This window comes from Nesoenas mayeri (genome assembly GCF_963082525.1).
Source record: "Nesoenas mayeri genome assembly, chromosome: 1".
NCBI classification, from domain to species: domain Eukaryota; kingdom Metazoa; phylum Chordata; class Aves; order Columbiformes; family Columbidae; genus Nesoenas; species Nesoenas mayeri.
The window spans coordinates 77148730-77170416 of record NC_137541.1 but is presented as its reverse complement, the minus strand read 5'-3'; the positions used below and the strand labels follow the sequence as shown (position 1 = coordinate 77170416).

At 38.6% G+C, this 21687-nt stretch overlaps 1 protein-coding gene across 18 annotated transcripts in view; it reads left to right on the top strand.

The window, feature by feature from the left end:
• Positions 1 to 2305: 2305 nt before the first annotated feature.
• C2CD5 (C2 calcium dependent domain containing 5) overlaps positions 2306 to 21687 on the top strand; it is a 66489-nt gene continuing 47107 nt past the window's right edge. For 13 of the 18 annotated variants that reach the window (XR_013922057.1, XR_013922058.1, XM_080343237.1 and 10 more), the window contains exons 1-8: positions 2306 to 2434; positions 2606 to 2716; positions 6815 to 6901; positions 10525 to 10696; positions 12983 to 13078; positions 13624 to 13779; positions 16195 to 16393; positions 18985 to 19136. Coding sequence is in view for 16 of the 18 variants with exons in the window: in XM_080343237.1 (XP_080199363.1) it covers positions 2627 to 2716; positions 6815 to 6901; positions 10525 to 10696; positions 12983 to 13078; positions 13624 to 13779; positions 16195 to 16393; positions 18985 to 19136 (952 nt within the window). In the remaining 2 variants the exon portion in view is untranslated. Of the gene's footprint in view, positions 2435 to 2605; positions 2717 to 6814; positions 6902 to 10524; positions 10697 to 12982; positions 13079 to 13623; positions 13780 to 16194; positions 16394 to 17885; positions 18096 to 18984; positions 19137 to 21687 lie in introns of those variants that run through there. The other 5 variants (XM_080343231.1, XM_080343230.1, XM_080343229.1 and 2 more) reach the window with 3 other exon arrangements.

Below are 21687 nucleotides of genomic sequence, written 5' to 3'. Positions count from 1 at the left end.
AATACACCACTTTTCTGTGGACTTCTGCCATGCATATTACTGAGAAGGTACATACTACAGCTTTAGTTTCAAGTATATTCATTATATTGAGCAGCATTTGCCTAAACCTGAGGGAAATGTAATGCTACTTTAGATGCCTCAAATAGTCTATATATTCTAGGGCTTTGACTAAACTTTCAGCTGAGTGCCTTCTACGTGTCCCTTTCCATAAGTCCCTGCTGGCCCTAGAGAACTGGAATACTATTGGCATGAAATGTGTTAAGTAGCACACTAATTTATTGAAAGACAGGTCTCATTCTGCTACTGTAGAAAGTTATCAGCCCGAATGTTGCCAGAGAGGCCAAAAGACCTGACCATGGGGCCTATTAGAAAGTTAATATTAGATGAATAATAAATGAGATGTCTAGCAGCAATTCACTTTTTAATTGTAGAACAAAGTCTATCTGGGAATTGAGAAGTCAACCACAAACGGTTGATTGACTGTCTAGTGATTACTGCCAAAATTTGTGGACGTGCTTCAACTAAACTTTGCTCGTTATAATATGATTTGAATACAAACCCACACCTCCTCATCAAAGGCTACCTGCCTCCAGGAGAAGACCCCTACTCACTGAGCATGCGTATTAAGAATACTGTTGTGTAATTTATATGCTAACGTTGTAACCAATTAGCCCTACGGGACTACCCTGAGGGTGTGTATATACTGCTAGGATTTTGCATAAATGATTAAGACTTTTTACTGCTGGTATGCTAGTCTGATCCAGTTCAGTCTTATCCAAATGACATATTCAGTTCAAATGCTCTGTAACTACTCGATTATGTGAGCCAAAACAACATTTAAGCAGGTGAGATCAGGAAATTCCATTCAAAAAGCATGTTTCTGGTCTAAACTAAAACCCTGATGTTAGCAGCATGTTTTCCAGTTTTGATTGCCTTCCTGGGTCTTTGCTCTTTACTGCTATCCTGCCTTGGGAGCAGCCTTATTCCAGTATTTCACTCAAATAAGGATGGATGAGCAAGAAACATACATCTAATAGCCTGTTTATAATTCATTTGGATATGAATACTAGCAAGAATATGAATTGCTTGGAAGGTAACTTCAAAACAAGCTAAAGAGAGGGAATGCTATATCAGTGAAATGAAACATCTAGCTCAGGGGTGTCAAACTCATTTTCACCCGGGGCCACATCAGCCTGGCAGTTGCCTTCAAACAGGGCTGAATCTAATTTTAGGACTGTAATGCCTTTGAAGGCAACTGCCAGGCTGATGTGGCCCCGGGTGAAAATGAGTTTGACACCTCTGAGCTAGCTGGAGGACAAATAGCCAAATACCTATATATTAATTTGCTATGCCACACACTACTGTATTTCATTCATGTAGTTTGTGTTTGAAGTATCACATTCTGGCCCATACCATTATTTAGTCTTGTACTATTAGAAAGAAGGGAAAATAATCCAACCAGATCTACTATTTGGCTCAACATCTGCGCACTGCTTAATCAAAACACAAGGGGTTTTCTATATTCTTGTACAAGACCATACCAGTGGTACAACCTATGACCCACAGATTCTCACACAACCTCGTTTCATACTCCCACCCATAGGCACACACCTGATGTAACTCCTAACCAGCCCAGCTCTGGTTTCCCCCAAGCTTCCACAGTACTATTTCCTAAACAAAGAGCTTTTCCATCAAAAAGTCAAAACCTGGCTACAAGAACCATATCAAATCCTACTTTTGATAACTAAATTCCATTTAATCTATTAATAATCCCTCAAATACGTAGAGTATTTCTATTTGATTAAGAAGACCAACCAACAAAAAAAACACCCAAAACTCAACCCGTGAGGTTTAAGTCCTTTAAAGGGCTCGCCCACTGAGCACCCAAGCCTGACAGTGCATCAACTCCTTCCTCCGGGGAGCCTGGAGGCACAGCAGGTCCGAGCCATTGGAGCCGCTGGCAGGGCTCTCCCAGCGGGCCGGGCCTGGCCAGCTGCCCCAGAACAGACGCTCCGCAGCGGCCAGGGACGCTGAGCAGTCCAGCCCAACGACGCCCAGCTCCGTTCCCCGCAGACACAAGGCTGGATGGCGGCAGAGATGCGGTTGCAGTGCCGGCCCGGCTGCGAGGGGGCTGGAGACGGCTCCGCGCCGCTGCCCCGCGCATCGATGACTCGGCGCTCAGGCACCTTGACATCTCCTGGAAGCGCTGCCGCAGCGCCAGCGCGAAACGCATCGAGGAGTCGGCGCTCGACTTCCACCGCACTTTCCGTGCCCGCGGCGCCATCTTGGCGTAGGGGCGGGGCGATCCTGGCAAGAGGAAAGCTGCGCGGCCGGGCGCCCCGGGGCCTTGCCGCCGGCGGGAGGGGGCGGAGGCCGGAACGGGGGCCTGCCCGCTCCCATCCCCGCTTCGTCAGCCGCGTGCGGGGGTGACCCGGTAAGTAACGCATGCGCCCAACTGCCGCTCCCTCCCCGCTGCGTTGCGGCGCCGGGCACGGGCCGGCAGCTGCGGACCGTTGCTTGCCGCGGCGCATGCGCGCTGGGTGCCCCGCCACGCCCCTCCGCCGTGCCGCTCCATGGGACACGCGCTGTTGTTTTTTTCCTGCAGCCGGGGGGCAGCCGGGGGAAGATGCCGGGGAAGCTGAAGGTCAAGATTGTGGCAGGGCGCCATTTGCCGGTGATGGACCGCGCCAGTGACCTGACCGACGCCTTTGTGGAGGTTTGTGGGAAGGGAGGACGAAGAGGAGGGCGAGGGTGGCCCCGCCGGCTCACGCGTGGGGCCCGCGCACCTGCCGCCGGGCCGGCGCGGCCGAGCCACCTGCCGGTCCCCGCCGCGGCGCCCCCGGGTGGGCGGGGCTGTGGGGGGCGCAGCTCCCGCGGGCGCGCAGGTCGCCCCCTGCTGGCCGGCGGCGCTGCGGTGGCAGGTGCCGCCGCGGAGGCTGCTCGGGGAGCTGCCGGCCCGGGTCCCCGCGGCAGCCCCGACCTGGCCGCCTCCGGGCTCGGCCTGAGCGCTGCCCTGTTGGCTGGAGAATGGGCCAGCCCCGGCCAGAGGGGGCTGCGGAAGCGGCAGGGAGCGCCTTGAGCCCCTGTCCGCGGGGCTGTGTCTAAAGCGGCTTCTGGTTTACACCTCGGTGTGATTTTTAGCTGACAGCCGTGTAGAATTTGAATGGCATTTTAGAAATGTTCTGTGGGGTTGGTTTTTTTTCAGCCTTTCTTGGCTAAAGGTTGTTGAGGAATGGTTCTTGGTGATACGGCAGCCGAATGGAATCCATTTCAGGGTTTCATTTGACGTGTTGTGAGTAGGATGGAGAAGCAGTAAAAGTACATTTAAGTCATTTGTATCTCTGAAGTGCAGAATTGTACAGGCTCTTCTTTAAGGCAAATATTCATATTTCTACTTCAAGTATTTGAAATAATAAAATACTTTCGAAGGGGATTTTTCTTGGACAAAAATATTGTTTACATGTTTAAATCAGTTTATTGCACCAAAAGTATGTAACCCCAACCTTCTTTACAATCGTATAGTTAACAGGCAATATACAGGGTGTTTCCCAGGAAGACATAGTAAAAAAAAGTCAACATGATCCTTCTGTTTTATGATTCATTATTTCTCGTATGAATAAATTAGGAAATTTCAGTAATGTTCTGTAGATTCAGAAATCATACTCTCAGAAAAAGCAAAGAGCTATTTAAAAATGGAATGCTATGTGAATAAATGCTTACACCACAAATGGTAATTGAGGTTGGTGCGATACTGTAATTAAGGTAGGACGACAGAGTGTCTTTCTAAGACTGTATAAGTTGAAAAGTCTGGTGATATCAATATCAAAATAGATTTGGGGTAAATTTGATTTACGTTAGACACTAAGCATTGTCTAGTGGGACAGTAAATTGGCAACAAAATGAAAACATATTTCTCATGTGCTTTTCAATGAAGCCGAAACAGGACACAGTTCTGTTTTATTCATGAGTGATAATCATTTAACTTTTCAGTGTTTGGTTTCACATGTTTCGTCAGTCAGTTTTTAATTTACAAACATTTCTATTGTAATTTTAAATTTGACTAATAGGCAGCCTACAGCAACGTGATGTGTGCTACTAGGAGACACAGAGAATGAAAACAGGAAATATAGCTCTCTGAGTTTCATTTGGCCTGTTTTTATGCTGCCTTGACGAGAAACAGCTCTCCTCTACTGGTGGTCACTTGTTCTCAGCCCTGCTCCATCTGTGCCAGCCCTACTGGCTGAATAGCTGTGTAGCAAAATAGATTTGGAAATACACCTGGTTAAACACTACCTTAGCTAAAAAGGAAAAGAAAGTTTTTCAGAAAGATCAATTTGCTTAGCTGGGTTAATGTGCAGTTTCATGAATGTCTTGGCACAAATAAGGTTAAAGAAATACATAGATGGGGCATTGGTGTTAGGATTGTTACTTAGACTGTGGGAACTATCCTTTCCACATGTGGAGTAGGCAAATCAGCAGCAGGTGAGATTTATGTTAAAATAAGATTCAAAAAATTGTATTATTTTTCAGTGTAAGGTTGCTGAAAACCTTTACAAAACATTTTCACTTAAATAAAAATGAAAGGCTGAAGTAATGTTAAGGTACTAGTTGATTACAAGCCTTTAATTTCCTTTTTAAATTTTCTAATATAAATCTAAAATTAGAAAAGGAGTAATACTTTAGGAGTAGTTACATTTATACAGTCCTAAAATTACATTTGGCCCTTTGCAGGCAACCATGAGGCTGATGTCGCCCCTGGTGAAAATGAGTTTGACACCCTTGCTTTAGAGCTTCCACTTGACTCAGATTATGCATAAATTGGGTTTTGCCAGCATGTGCAATCTGATGCAAATCAGCACAGTTTCTTCTGTAATGGTGCTTCTACATTTTTACAGTGGACAGCAGTGTAGTGCTTGATTATCTCTACTAGCTTTAATGAACTAGCTTGACTACTGGAGAAGTTCAGTTATAGCTGCCTGCGGCTCCAAGGGAACTAATTTGCTCCCTAGATAACATATAAAAATAGATTGGGTGGAGCTCTGCACTGCTGCTTCTTGGCAGCTTCTGGCATTTAATGTAGCTCAGTTGAAACAATTGTCAGTATCACCTTGTTATACTGCTTTGTGTGGTGAATACACATTCTAAGAGGCGGTGCTGTTAGTTTTCTGTATGCACATAGACCACATCCACCTTCTGATAGCGAGGTGATTTTTTTTTTACACTAAGGTTGCTTAGTCCTGTGTTTTCATACCACTCTGGCTTTTATCTTTAAAGCTTACTTTGAAGTTAGTTCTTTTCAAAAAGAATTCAAAGAAATTCTGAATTAAAAAAAAAAAAATTCAAAGAAATTTTGAGATTCAATAATTTCAAAAAGAATTGTTTATTGAATCAAATAGCTGGCTCCACTGTTCTTTAATTTGTTTCTTTGGTCATGAATGTTGTATAGAGTTCTGCTGACTGAGGCATGTACCTTTATATATACAGGGCTCAGTGTCAACTCATGGTCCAGTTCCACAGTGCTTTAGACTTTTTACATTAACTGAGTTGAGTGTACTTAAGTGAGTGCATAATTTCTTTAGAGCTGGAGTATGCACCTATGCAAAATAATCGCCCTGTTACTGAAATGTATAAAGCATTTATTCAATGCTTTCTGGAGCAAAAGTGTTTCAAAAATTGCTATGTAGTTTCAAAAGCAAAGTCTAAATTTAGTCTCCAAAATCCATTTAGACTTTTAAAAAGAAAATTACTTCAAAATCCACAACTGTCTTTGCTTGCTGCATTTCCTTTATATCAGCACATTCATTATTTTCTTAAGAGTCTTGAATGAATTAAAAAACATAAGTCTGAGTATTTAGTAAGTATCTGATACTTGGTATGAGTTCGAGTGCTAAGTATTTTGAGAGGCAACATTCAGAGAAATACAAGTGTTTGTAAATGGTTTGGAATGAAAGCTGCAGTGAAATAAAGGCTCTTGCATTGTGCAGCATAGTTTCTTGATGTCTGTGGCATCACAGAAATTCAGTTTCACTTTTTTAAAAAAACAAACAAACAAACAAAAACACACCCGATTCCTGAAATAGGCTATTATGTGGTTGAAGGTTCATTAATCGGTAGAAATGTGGAGAATATTTAATCTTCAGTAACTGGAGGTTACAGGGTTATCTAGACGTATGTATATAGATATGTAGTCCCTCCAGCTTTTTTGCCTGTAAGCTTTCAGGAATTTTCTATATTTTAAGGAAGGAATAGAAACTGATAGGTGCTTCCCCCTTGATGCTCTGAATTTACTGATATCCAGCATATTAAGATTGCAGCTGATGGAGATGGTATCATTTATTTTCTGGTGTGTATCTGGGGAGATTTCTTAAATTTCACAAATAAATTTACCAATGTTATAATTTTATTTCAATGTTTCTTTTATAAATTGTCATTAAGCTTATTTGGAAACCCTAGGGAGAACAGTAATAGGACATAAACTATCAGTATTTAGACAGGATATTTTTGCTTACGGTATTTCTAGACAGAAGGCAAAAAGAGTATACCAAGTAACTTTGAATAGCCGATATAAGTGATTTTTTTAACCTCTCAAGTGATTGAGGAGGAAAAGAAACAATTTTAATAGTGGGAGAGATCTAATAGACATGTTGATACATTGAAAGTTACTGATATGTGTATATTCATTAAAAAGTCACTCTCACTGAAAAGTTGTTGATATTATTGGAATATGTACTTGAAATTATTTGCATGTGTAGATGTAATGATTTTCTAAATTTATTTATATTTATTATTAATAATTGAATGCTTATACTTTTAGGTAAAATTTGGAAATACAACATTTAAGACAGATGTGTATCCCAAATCACTTAATCCTCAGTGGAATTCCGAGTGGTTCAAATTTGAAGTAAGTACTAAGAGTTTGCCTGTATTCATATAGACACTCTGATTTAGATGCCCTTAATTAAATAATTTCATTTCAGGCAGAAAATGAGTTCTGCAGAGAGAAGAGTATTTTTGTTTAAATACACGTGAAGCTTTTTCAGCAAACCTATCTACAGTTAGACCTCGTTTGCTAAAGGTGTCTCATTGGCTTTTTAGGACTGCTTGTGAAGTTAAAATCTTGCCAGAGTAGATCCAATTCAAATGTTACTCTTGGTAATACTAAAAAAGATGAGAGAGGTGAAAGTGGGGGAAAATAGCATTATGGATCAGGCTTTCAGATATCACTGTGGGTATGCTTGTATTTTTTTAAAGTGATAATTTTCAGTAAGGAAAGTTAATTGATATTTGAAATGTGACTTTGAGTTGCAAAAATAATGCACTTGACAAAAAAGAAAATGGGGAATTCCTATTGGAAAATTACAAAAGAAAGAGCACGGACAACAATTAGCGGACCCTTGCTTTTGCCATTTCCTTATGTAATAATGAGGGCACTCAGCATTTTCCTGTAATTGATTGTTGCTTTCCAGTATCTGATTCATTGATATCCTTTGACATTATGCCCTGAACAAATGTTTAAATATTCTTTCTTGTTACTGCATTTTTTATTACTTCTTTTTTTTTAATTATGTAATGGTATCTAGAATAGATTAATTATTAAAACATTTGCATATATAGTACTGGTTCCTTTATAATGTTTTAAGATAATATCACAGTATAAACATGGTTGTAAACATACGTGCATATAGTGAGTGATGTAATAGCTGATGATGTTAGAAATATTTTAGAGCAAATACAAAATAGTAATGTTAGGTAGATTATTAATCAGCATGGAATGCTTGAGTCAGTCCATGTTGATTAAGAAAGTCATACTGTCGTGCTGAGATCAGTTTTGTTTTGGTTTGTTTTTTTTTTATCTTTCAGTTCCTGGAGTAGTTTTTTTGAGGGACGGGAAAGAGTTGATCTTTGTGGAGTGTTAATTCTGTTCATAGAGAAAGAGGTTTATTAACAATAACAGAAATCTCAAAATTTTATCTTTTTGCACGGAAAAATAGATTTGGGAACAAAAAGAGCCAAACAGCAACACTGTGGGGAAAAAAAAAAAATCCACATTTTAAAGAGTGAGAAAACACTCTTTGCTTAATACATCATAAGTATCTGTGTGTATGTGTAGTTCAATCGTTCTGCAAGACTGCATGTTATAATTCTGCAATTCAGTTGCATTTAGCATACCTGATTCTTGGTTTGTGATGTTCAACACAGAAAGTTGTGGAATGTCTGTCTGTGTGTATGCTAAAAAATAGTTGCTGTATCTGCAGGTGACTTATTGTGTTTACTTAGGAAAGCGCATGTCTGAAACAACTGAATTTTTAAGCGGGTTGTATAAAGTCTTGTAAGCCACTGACCAGTTTGAGAGCACTGATAATCCTAAAATACATTAGCAACAAGAGGAGGGCTAAGGAGAGCCTCCATCCCCTGGTGAATGTGGAGGGGAAAGGTAGTGACAGAAGATGAGGAAAAGGCTGAGCTACTCAATGCCTTCTTTGCCTCAGCCTTTCATAGTCAGAAGTGCAGTGTTGCAGGTACCCAGCCCCCTGAGCCAGAACACAGGCGTGGCAAGCAGAATGAAGCTCCACTTGGACACCCGCTGGTCTGTGGGACCAGACGGGATACACCCAAGAGTGCTGAGGAAGCTGGCGGAAGGGATCACTTAGCCACTTCCCATTATCTCTCAGCAATCCTGGCTATCTGGGGAGGTTCTGGTTGGCTGAAAGTTGGCAGTCTTCACACCCATCTCCAAGAAGGGCTAGAAGGAGGATCCAGGGAACTACAGACGTGTCAGTCTAACCTCGGTGCTGGGGAGGGTCACGGAGCAGGTCATCTTGAGTGACATCACACGACACACACGAGAAAACCCAGTGATCAGGCCCAGTCAACATGGCTTTATGAAAGGCAGGTCCTGTTTGACCCACTTAATCTCACTGTCTGACAAGGTGACCCACCTAGTAGGTGAGGCAAAAGCTGTGGATCTTGTGTACTTCAGACTTCAGTAAGGCCTTTTACACCGTACCCCACAGCATTCTCCTGGAGAAGGTGTCAGCTCATGGTCTGGGTGGGTGTACTCTGCAATGGATAAAGACCTGGCTGGATGGCCGGGCCCAAAGAGTTGTGGTGAGTGGAGCCAAATCCAGTTGGCAGCCAGTCATGAGTGGTGTTTCCCAGGGCTCAGTATTGGGACCAGTTCTGTTTAATGTCTTTATCAATGATCTGGATGAGGGGCTTGAGTTCACCCTCAGTAAGTTTGCAGATGATACCAACTTGGGTGGGAGTGTTGATCTGCTGGAGAATAGGAAGGCCATACAGAAGGATTTGGATCATTGGGCTGAGGCCAATTATATGAGATTCCACAAGGCCAGGTGCTGGATTCTGCACTTGAGTCACAACAATCCCAGGCAGCGCTACAGGCTCGGGGAAGAGTGGCTGGAAAGCTGCCTGGGGTTAAGGGATCTGAGGTTGTTGATTGACAGGCGGCTGAATATGAGCCAGCAGTGTGCCCAGGTTGCCAAAAAGGCCAACAGCATCCTGGCTGATATCAGGAACAGTGTGGCCAGCAGGACTAGAGAAGCAATTGTGTCACTGTACTCAACACTGGTGAGGTCACACCTCGAATTCTGTGTTCAGTTTTGGGCCCCTCATCATAAGAAGGACATTGAGGTACCAGAGAGAGTTCAGAGAAGGGCAACAAAGCTGGTGAGGGGCCTGGAGCACAAGTCTGGTGAGGAGCAGCTGAGGGAACTGAGGCTGTTTAGCCTGGAGAAAAGGAGGCTGAGAGGAGACCTCATTGCTGTCTACAGCTACCTGAAAGGAGGTTGTAGCATGGAGGGTGTTGGTCTCTTCTCCCAAGCAGCAAGTGATAGTACAAGAGGAAATGGCCTCAATTTGCACCAAGGGAGGTTCAGAATGGATATTAGGAAAAAATTCTTCATGGGAAGGGTTGTCAGGCATTGGAACAGGCTGCCCAGGGAAGTAAGTGGTGGAGTCACCATCGTGGAGGTGTTTGAAAGGTGTTTAGACAGGGTTCTTAGGAACCTGGTTTAGTGCTAGAGTTAGCTTAGGTTATGGTTGGACTCAATGATCCTGAGGGTCTCTTCCAGCTGAAATTATTCTATGACAATTGCAAAGTATAATAGTATAATAGTCCTCTGAGATGTTTTATCTTAAATTTTCTTTTTTTTTTTTTTTCTTTTCCTGGCAAGTATGTATTGTGGAGATGGGCAGATAATCTAGGCAATGTGACTTAAATCATGTGGAATTTTAAAATGTGTACTCACTGTAATCTTGCTTTTCTGGTTTTCTCCCAGTGATAACACTGGTTCTGTGATCCCACCAGTCTATGAAGGGTAAGATAAAAGCAAGTGAATGTGTTGTTTAGATACAAGAAATCAAAATTACTGATTTATCTGTGTCAGGTCACTGTACATAACTAACTCTCCTCTTTTTTGCATTTGTTTTCTAGCAGTGTTTCTCTGTTTCTTTTCCTTTTTTTTTGTTTAAATACTCAGACTCCATGTTAATATTTGCTTCTAGGTAGATGATGAAGAGCTACAAGATGAGCCTCTCCAGATCACAGTTCTTGATCATGATACCTACAGCGCTAATGATGCCATTGGCAAAGTGTACATAGATATTGATCCTTTGCTCTATAGCGAAGCAGCTACAGTCATTTCAGGATGGTTTCCAATTTATGATACCATTCATGGTAAGATATGCTAATTCTTAAGTGAAAGAATTTGTTAGAAATGTAATCTGCTTCCTACAATCTTCATTTCTGTAATCTGTCTTCAGAAATTTGTAATAAGTTTAGCCTTGGGAGCTAGAAGGCTACTTTTCTGGCAGTTTTTTTCCTTATTCCTGGCATGAGAAACTTTCTGGCGTAGTAGCTCAGAATAGTGCAGCCCATAGAACTTGTGACAAGTGGAAAAAAAAATCTATGCATGACATTTAAAGTAGTTACTGCAGAATTAAGATTTAAAAAAAAAAGATCCAGACATGGTTTTTCAGTTACCATGTGTTTACTAAAAGAATATACTTCTCCTGAAGTCATTTGGGTTGTGCCTTGCTGGGATGTTGGATAAACTTCACTTGAGGTGGAAGGACAGGACGTGATATGTCTTCAAAATAAAGTACAGGATGAAATTCCTTTTCCCTTTGGGAAGTACCTTAATTGTTAGGTAGATTTCATCAGAATATCTTGAAGGTATGAGAAAATGAAGTTAATGGTATTTTTACCTTTGATTTTAATGAGACACAACTTTTGCCCCGGAAAGTCAAGGTCAGTTTACAGCAATTAGCTTGCTACTTGAATACCTTATTGCAGAACATGTATGTGGTTGTCATTACCATGCTGGTTCATTATCCAGTATGAATTAAATAACCAAACTATGTTATTATAAAACCTAATTATAAATAATTGGAAATAATTAATGATATTTACTCGATCATCATCCTAACTGATGCAACATATTTTTTTACTTTTAAAACAGTTCTATTGAAGAGGGTTTTTTTTTTTTAAAACATTGCATGTAGTTTTCTTACTTACCCTTTTATTCTGTTCATGTTTTCCTATCTTATTTTTTCTTTTGAGTTAAATTAGGTGAACACTTGTGTCATGATATGTACAAGTTCTGCGTCAGAGAGAGTTATATTTCTCTATATTTTTCTAGATGTTAGTATTTCAAAGCTTTTTTTTCTAGTTAAGTAAAAATAGAATTGTGATATTTTCATACTTAAAGTGGTAGATTCTAATTATCTTGATCCTTGGCAAACAATAATCGATGCTTCCTTGAAAAAAGTACAATATAATATTTGTAGTATTCTATTACAATTTTTTTTTGCACGTCAGCATGATTATTTGTGAAAGTACATAAACCTGAGGCCCTTCTTCTTATAGTAACTGAAGGCTTCTTTCTATTGGCATTTTGGAAGATAGATCTAGGTGACTTTGCAGTAGTGTCAGAGTCGATCTACAAATCTAATGCTTTTTTTGTGTCATATACTTATGTAATAAAGGGTTCTGAAGACACTAGAGATCAGACTCATCAAGAAGTTTAGTCCTCAATATGTCAGAACCTATAATATGTGAAATGATTTCGCATCTGGCTGGGGAAAAAGAAGAAAAAGCTCAGAAGAGGAAAGTAGAAAAATCAAAAAGGAATGGCTGCGTGTGGGGGAAATAGTCCATTATTAGTAAGGTTTAACTGTGTCCAAAACCAAAGCTTTGTCTAAGAAGTCTGTAATACCTTACTTTTTGTATATTTCTTCTCATAGTCAAAGTATTGTACAAACATTTATGTACCACTTAGTGGTTATAGAAAGAACCATACATTTTCTCATTGGATTGGACTTCAGAGAGGAGCTCCACTGTGATTTGGAAACCATTTCCGGGAGAAAATGTAAAAGCTTTTTGGTGTTGGTGAGAGCTTTTTGATGTGGACAGAACTCCAGTTGGAAGGCATCTGTACTGAAAGTTAGTGCTTCTGACCTTTTGTGCAAAGGGTATCTTGGGACAGTCATGGCACTTATATACTGATTCTATACCCTCCGTGCATCGATGAAGCGGGGCAAAGGATCAGAGAGAGCACTTGCTCACTGCAGCAGAGGTCACTGCAGTATCATGAAGTTGATGACTTCTGTTTTCCCAATCCCGTCTTCTGAAGTCCTGTTCTGTGCAGCAGGTATTTGAGGACTGTTGCTTGCTTCAGCCTCAAAGGCAGTGCAGAACTAGAAACCTCCTCTGAGATGGTGCCTCTGCAGCAGACCTGAGAGGCCAGGAAATGTCTTCCTGCTCCTCTGGCCCAGGCTAGAACTGACATGTGAACTGCCTGTTGGATCAAACGGTTCTAGTAGGGTTACAGTACGTACTTTGCAGAAAAACTAACTCATTGGTAATAGTGCATTAATTACTATTAACAGGCAATAATTAACAGGGCTGGTTTTGTATTCATTTCTCATACAGCTTCTCATTTTTCATATTTTTCATTGATAGGTATACGTGGGGAGATCAATGTGGTGGTGAAGGTAGATCTCTTCAATGATTTAAACAGATTCAGGCAGTCATCTTGTGGAGTCAAGTTTTTTTGCAGTAAGTAGAGGAAAAAAGTTTATTTGAACAGAAAACTTTTTCCTCCCTTCTTTTCTTTCTTTGCCTATTCTGTCAGTTTCCCTTCTTTCACCAGCTCATTGCATAAGCCCAATGGACATTACAGTAACATGGAAAATTGTTTAGCTTATTTTTTCTTTTTTTAAGAAATTTTTATTGTTTGTATTTCAGAACAATGTAAATAACTGTTTTTTCTTCTCTTTTTCTTAAGTTGCATTTCAGTGCATGTGCATATGCACACTGTGCTAATTTGGGTACATATCCTGTTAAAAAGGCACAAAGTGGAAAGTTTTTGGAACGGTACATGCTGTAACTGATACACTGTGTAGTTATCAATGTTCTAGGATCTCCCTGAACAAAACTGTTTGGGTATGTCCACATTTTAGTAGAAAATCATGAGGATTTCTTTCTGGAATCATTCACATCATTTTCTCTGTGTAATTTTATGTTTTTCTTAAAATTCTTGGCTCATAGACTCATGCCTTACATTTTTTTTAATATATATATATATTTTTTTTTTTTAACAGCTACATCTATTCCTAAGTGTTACAGAGCAGTAATAATCCATGGGTTTGTGGAAGAACTTGTAGTTAATGAAGACCCAGAATACCAGTGGATAGACCGAATTCGTACACCAAGGGCATCGAATGAGGCTAGACAAAGACTTATTTCACTCATGTCAGGTATTAAACATGTAGGCTGTAATGCTTATTGCTGGTTTTAGAAATATTCATGATTTAAAGAAGCAACTTGCTTAAAACAAGATTGTCTATGATTTTGGGTATTATGCTTATTTTTTCACTTCACAGTGTCTTCTGTTTCTGAAGGTTCTATTGTCCTGACTGATGGCCAGTTGGCCAGTATGACCGACTTTAAAAAAGAAAAAAAAAAATTCCTTCTTGGTGAGGCCACGCTGCTGTTGAATTTGTTGGTTGTTTTTAGCAAGATCAAAGAAACCTGTGGAACATTCCTGAAGATGTTCTTAACTTATATGAGCAGTATTACTAGAATTTTGACTCAAACAGTTAAAATAATGAACTACTCTGCCCTCTTTGAACTACTGTGAAGTATGTGAACAAATATACACTGTCTTAGATACAACGTGTACTAATACTTATCTTACTCATCCCATCTTTTTAAAGTCAAGATAGGTTTGTTTGTTCTCAAGCATACTTCTCTGTTGTCTTGCATGGATTCTGCAGGACACTTGCAGTTCCTTGAGAGACCAGTGATTGGGGTCAGTTGATGTCTCCGTAGTATAAAACATCTTCACAAATTTTTTTTTTGTGTGTTACTGATGCTTACAAACAGCAGTTGTGAACTAAGATTACCCTATTTCAGTGCCAATAGAACAGAACAAAACATTGCTACTCTAGAGTACTTGCACACTAAGACAAGAGAAAAATCAAGTAATAGAGGTGGACAATGTTGAAGGTGTGAGGAATACTAATAAATTATGAAGAATAACCACTAGAATGATAGGCAGTGGTTTCACTTGTCTAATGGGCTCTTAAGGTGAGGCTTATTGTACATAGGGCTCTGTTTTGAGGAATATACTAAAACAAAAAGTGAGTTGAGTTTTGCAAGCATGTATGGAGATTTTTAGTAAGTGGGGCAACATAAAAGAGATCATGTAAATGTTATCCAGTATCTTCATTAGGAAAGCCAGCACATTTTGAGGAAGAATGTGAAAAAACAATATTGTCATAAATGACATGAATTCACTTTTTCTAAGGTTTTTAATATGGCTCCCCTGGTATGTCCAGTTATAAGATTAATATTTGCGCATCTTTTACCTTGCATAAATAGTGAAGGTGGATAAAGTAACACGTGTGGAAGTATTCTGCTAGATTTTATTAATATTTTGATTCATGGCAGTGGCTAAGGGGGAAAAAAAACCCCAGACCTCATAGAATTACTGTTTCATGTAATGTAATATAATGCTTCACATAGCAGGCATTGTTACTGGTGGCCACACCTAAAGAATCCTGAAGAAATCTGTAACTTCTGAGAATGACCCAAGCTGTTTCAAAGATCTGTCATATTACATGTTGTGTATGTAAAAAATAATTCAGTCTCGACTTTGGCTTGAAGAGAATCCATAGCAATTTTCACTCAGCTAGAAAATTTCATATTCTAACTCAATCTTAAAGATTTTTCAAGACCAGTACAGGCATAATTTCAGCCTCTGTTAAGAAGTTTACAATAGGAACCTGTTCTGGTAATTTTAAAACCAATTCTAGAAAGCCGTAGTGATCACTTCACTTCACTTATCATCATTGACACTGGAACTGTTAGGCTATCCTCTGCGACAGTGAGGCTTTTTCAGTTTGTTAACAGAGGATTTTGGAAATCTTTCATCAGAAGAGAGATGATATTTTCCACCTAGTATTACCAAGGCTATCTAGCTACATAGATCAATGTGTTTTTTTTTTTTTAAAACATGCTGCTAAGTATGCATCTATAGCAGACCATTGTCTTATAGCTACAGTCTTCCAGTCTTTGTATGCAGCTAATAGAGAAGAGGCAGTCTTTTGTTTGTACCGAGTGGCACATTTGTTATCTTGTTTTATTTGGTGTTAACAATTTGTACATGATGCTGCTGTATTAAGCACTATTAAAAAGAGCAAAAAGTATGAATTAGGTTGAATAAGTTCGTAAGGAAAAAATTACAGATGCCTATCCACATGGATTTCAAAGGTGTTGCTTTGTTCAGAACTGTATGAAGGAGTATTTAGCAACTTATGTGTGTTCCAGCACACGTTTATCCATCTTTTTCTGTCTAAATAAGTAAAAAAAAGGGGGAAAAAACCTAATGAAAATAAAACTCAGAGAAAAACATTTCTGAAATAACATGTTGTTTTGGCAATCAGAATAGATTTAGACAAAGAGGAAAAAAGCTGTGCAAATCACAAATATCACAGTATGTTATAGGAGGCAAGAGATTGTGACCAGTTGCTTGGCATAATTCTGTAAGATTGGATCTGTTACCTGTTTTACTGACTTGGGTGGCAATTCCAAAAGCAGAGGCCAAAGACCACAAAAGAGAATATGGAAAGTTCACTGCAATTATGAGCTCTTTGCCTTTTGTTTTGTAGGTGAATTGCAAAGGAAGATTGGCTTGAAGGTACTTGAAATGAGAGGAAATGCTGTTGTTGGTTATTTGCAGTGCTTTGATTTGGAGGGAGAGTCTGGACTAGTAGTGCGAGCCATAGGAACAGTCTGCACGTTGGATAAATTAAGTAACACATCGGCATTTTTACCTGCATGTAACTCCCCATCCAAAGAAATGAAGGAGTAAGTATGAATTAATAGTGTGTAGGGAAACAAGTTTCATCTCTCTTCTTTTCATATTCATTCAGTTTTACATAACTAGTGTGATTTCTTTTTTTTCCCCAGATTTTTTTTTTTTTGGTAATTTTTTTGTGTGCAAGTCAGTTTATATTCCACAATTTTGAAATGGTTTGGCTTGGATTACTTACATTATTTCTTTTGAAGCTGGAGTAGTAAACCTTAATATGACTTTTTTGAGTTTATACAGAAATAGTATTTGTTATTCTTGGGTTGTGATCCACCAGTTTTCTAACTAATAATTAGTTCTGTCTTGACTCTGTTTGTACACTGAGCATTTTTTTGAGGGCTTCTTATGATATACATTCTGTTCAAGATATTTCAAGTTCACTACAATCAGGTTTGAGCATTTATGGTGGGCATATAAGAAAAGGTACATTTTGAATTCACACAGTACTGTCAGTGGTTTAGAGAATGACCCTGAAGAAGTCTCGTCTTTTCTTGTGTGCTTTGCTTTTTACTGTTGCAAAACAAGCAGTGCTATTGCAAAACAGGTACAGCTAAACAGAGTACTTGCAGAGAAACTTTTTACGATGAGAGGTAGAATTTATTGATCTTTGTTATATCTACTGAAGCACCGAACTCAGTTTGAATGTATTTTTTTTATTGTGCGTACAGATTAATATAAAAATACTTGCAGTCTTCAAACTGTTACTACTTTGTTGCTTGAAAAAATTTGCTGTTTTCTGTTTGGTAGAGTGATCTAATTTCTGGAAGAAAAAAAGCAGCATCAAAAAGTATACTGCTTATGCTATGTTTCTAGAGGTATCAATTTAATTAGCCTTTTTCATTAACTTGCACTGTTGTGTCATTAATAGCAATTAGGCTTTTTTTGTCATGCAGGCATCAGTGTGCTTTGACTTCTCAAAATTACTTGTTTCTATTTCAAATCATAACTTGTTTAACTTGTTTGAATTTTAAAAATTTTCCATCAAAAGAGCTTCTGGATACAATGCAGCATAAAATAACAGTGGTGATTAAAAAAAAAAAAAAAGGTGGACCTAGTAACTACCAACTTAAAAAGCATTCATAAATAAATCAGTAGCTTTCACTCTGGAGCAAAATGTGGAAATTCCATCCCTCAGTTAACCCATGTTTAGCTTGGGGGTGTATATTGCCAGAATCATTGTTTCTCAGTCCAAAATATAGGAATGTTTCTCAAAGCCAGCAAAATCAACTAATACTTCTTGTTCTTGGCTTTACTAACTTGATGCCCTGTTGCCAAAGAATCAATTAGGCATTCACAAGCTAGTGCTTAAGCTGTTCCTTTCTCTCTTTTTATTTCATCTGGACTCTTGCATGCTAGGAATTTCTGAGTCTGCTTAAAGTAAGAGATCTCCTCTAGCTAAACTTCCCTGAAATCATTTATAACATAACTTTGCAACCTGTTTGTATGTATTGTTTTCTTTTCTTCCACCTTGGCTGCAAATTCTCTCAGGTCTCCGCTGGTTCATCCGCCAAGCCATGGATGCCGCTCGACTCACAACAGCCCAATTCACACTGCTACTGGCTCACGACTTACTCAGAACTTCTCTGTGTCTGTTCCCACTCTCATCTACACTGGTACGAGACTGCTCAGACTCAAGAGCTGGGGAGAGGCAGGCCACAGGCACAGTGGTCACAAAGTGCAGGCAGGCAGGCAGTGTAGGCAGGTACCACCCATCTTTTCTCCCTCATTTTCTCATGGAGACATCTTCTGTTGTCAGTAAAGAACTCCTTTATGTGCAGCTGCTGAAACAAAGGCGATAGTTTCTTGAAAATGCATCGGAGTCTCTTCCACAAACACACACTCTTCATTTCTTTTGATGTGTACTTCCTAAGAAATTAAGTAAAAATAAGTTGGTGTATCTGGGGAACATTTACTATTTTACAATAATTGGAGGAAATCACATTTTGATTTGAGTTCATAATTGCTTTCAAGCACAACTCAGATATGGTATTTAGGTTTTAAAATGGTTATAGGAAGGGTATGTGCAATTTGTGGAAGAGATGGTTTTAGAGAGCAGGTAAGTCAATCTGTGCATAAGTGAACTGTTTGTCAATATAGTTGTTCCCATAAGATTCTCCTCTTTGCTCTGTTTTTAGCTGTGGCATGCTGCTGATGCTATAGGATAAGGAAACATTTTTTTTTTTCCTTAAAATGCATATGTGTGTACATACATAAATGTATGAATATGTATAAACACTAATATAATTTGAAATCATTTTTTCTTTATTAAACTAACTCAAGGCATTGTGTTTTTGATCAGATTTTTAAGCCATAAACTCTTTTTCAGTTTTTTCTTTTGCATATTTTTTTTGTGACATCTCATGCCTTTCATTTGGCTTAATTGTTTCATTGTAGATATCAGCATCTATCTGCAGAATGCTGAACGGGTAAAACAGAATTTCTTTGCCTCTGGCCTCATCCCCAGTCTCGCATCTAAAGAATAGCTGCTGGCCCTGCCCCAATCCCATCCTGGTGTTTGGATCATGCTGCTGTCAGCCAGGTCCTTTGGCACAGGATTACTGAACATGTTTCCACCTTCTTCTGGCAGGATTCCCTTCAATGAAGATCCCAATCCCAATACTCATTCATCAGGACCCTCCACCCCTCTGAAAAACCAAACCTATTCCTTTTCACCTTTCAAGTCCTACAGTCGACAGTCCTCTTCTTCTGACACAGATTTGAGTTTGACACCCAAAACTGGTAAGGCGCTTCCACCCACTTTTTATTTAATTTGTGTTTCTCTTTTTATATTTTCATTCAACCCCTTTTTGCTTTTTGGCATTGAGTTATCAAAATGATGTGGAATTGGAGACTTCAGGTAGCACACTTTGAGTTTGAAAGAGTTTCTGTAAGGTGAAAATTTAAATCCTGCCTATGTTTCCACTATTCTGGATAACATTAAAATGACATTTGTAACGCAACTCTATTCAAGTCAAAATAGAACATCTCAGAGTGTTAAGGGAGTTCTAAGTAATTGCCTTTTTCTTATTTCCTCCATTTCATATTACAAATCATGGGAGAACATTTCCAACCACAGTGTATTTATGGCAGTATTACTAAAGCTATGTAGTCTTCAGGCCTAACATGTTGTGCCACAAGTATATTGTACACATATCTCTGTGATTTTTAACTCCTTTTTGCAAGTGTGATACTAGAAATGTAGCAGCTACTGTCTTTTTATTCTCCTTGGTATATGGAAATGGCTTTACATACGCAGTATGCGTTCTGAAAGTAACTTAAATTACACTCCAGCCATCTTCAAAAAGCATTTTTCTTTCTCCATTGGTCTATCATAATTTCTTCAACTTCTTGTTTCCTCCCTCCTTATTTTTAAGTCTGTGGTTAGAATCATGTCAGTAACAATGTCAGCACAACTCAAAGAATTATTGCCTGTTTATTCTCAGTTATGTGACCAATGCACTGAGTTTCACTACTGTAGGGCAAAATATTTTGCAGATTTATTTATTATAAAAGTTTGCTTTTTAAATGGTGTTTTAAATTGTGGTATTTGAAGCTCAGAACATTATTGTCTCTATCTAACGTAGACAATTTTTAAGCATGTTAAAGTATTTGATTCAGCTTTACTTGGTAGCACACCTTTCAATAATTTTTGCAGGCTGATAAGCTAAATGTTGCATCCAAATGCAGTTATATTAAGTATTTTACCCAGTTTATTCGCTTGGTATCTGTTAAAAAATGTTGCCAGTGAGGAGCTATCTTTCTTAGTACTATCTTATCTGTCCCGTTTTTAAACAAAGAAAAGCATACTTTTTTTGTTAGTCCTTTTGTGTACATAATGACTTTTGTTGATAACCTGTAGTGGTCTCCTGTTTAAAGGACCTACAAGTATAACTGAGTGCTTATTATGTAGGAGAACCACAAATTCACGTGTTTGGCTTTCCTGAATATTTGAAAACCTGTGGTAAGGATTTAAATGTGGCAACTGACTGTGAATTTGTCAAGTTTTTAAAGCCACAACCTTATATCGTTCCTGGCAACATTATGTAGATGGATGGACCCTCTTGTCTTTAGTCAGTTCATTCAGAACTGAAAGTAGTTGATACCTCTTATTCTTAGGGATTTTTCAAATATATAAAGATAGCTTTTAGCTATCTTTTTAGTATCAAAACCAACAGTGGGCATACTTTTGCTTGCTAGCACTGTCTTTGTAGCAGCTGTAACTGTACTGAAACTTGTTTTAAGAGGATTTGGTGGCTGCATTAAAAAATTTCGTATCTTGATGTCACATACTAGATTTGAATCTTATTAGCTTAAGAGCAAATGAGCTGTTTGTTTTATTTTTTACCAAAAATTTGATGATGTGCAGAAGATACTTCCATAACATACTAAATTCAGTATGTTGTCATTAAACAATTCACTGTATGTGTTTAGGCATCTGTTGTCATTTCCTAAGACTGTTATTAAGTCGGAATATTTCAATGTGAAAGTTGGTGGTGTTAGTTGAAAAAAAAAAAAGGCAAACGTCATGTGGCATATTAAACATTATCAAATTTGCTATACACATTGCTCAGATTGGCTGATAGGAAAAATGAAGTATTCGGTGATGTTTCCGCAGTATGTTATATTACCTCTATTTCTCAGTCAGGTAGCTAGTGTGTTCATTCCTGTGTTTGAGATGGAGACTAAACTGGAAAAAGAGTGCATATACCACAATTTCACAATATGAATAACTAAATAGAAGATATTGAAGCTTGGATCTGCTTAAGTATCTAGTTTTCAATAGCTCCAAATCAGAATAATATTACCATAATATCTTTTGTAAAGTACAGTTGTGATTGTGTTATCTATTCTGGTCTATATCTGGTCTAAATATGAAGAGAAATCATTCTGTGATGAAAAAGCTTGTTTTGGTTTGAAGTTAGACTTCTGTGAATAGTGATGTGTTTTATGCCACTGCAAACTAACAAAATATCAACCTGACAAAAAGCATGACATATTGCAATCAGGTAGTACATTTTGATGTAATATAATATATGTTTGGAGGAAATTGAGAAGGTAGGAACTCCTTTTCTTTGTGGAAACTTAAAATTCTGCAAGATTTACAACTCTAAAATCATGAAACAAATCCATGACTTCTCTGGAAAATATCTTTTTATACCTATATAAAAGATATATATATATATATATATATAAAACCTATATATAACATATGTATATAAAACATAGATTAAGTATGTTAGAAGACTGTGTTATTTGGCCTTTACTCCATAGTATTTATTATCAAATTTTG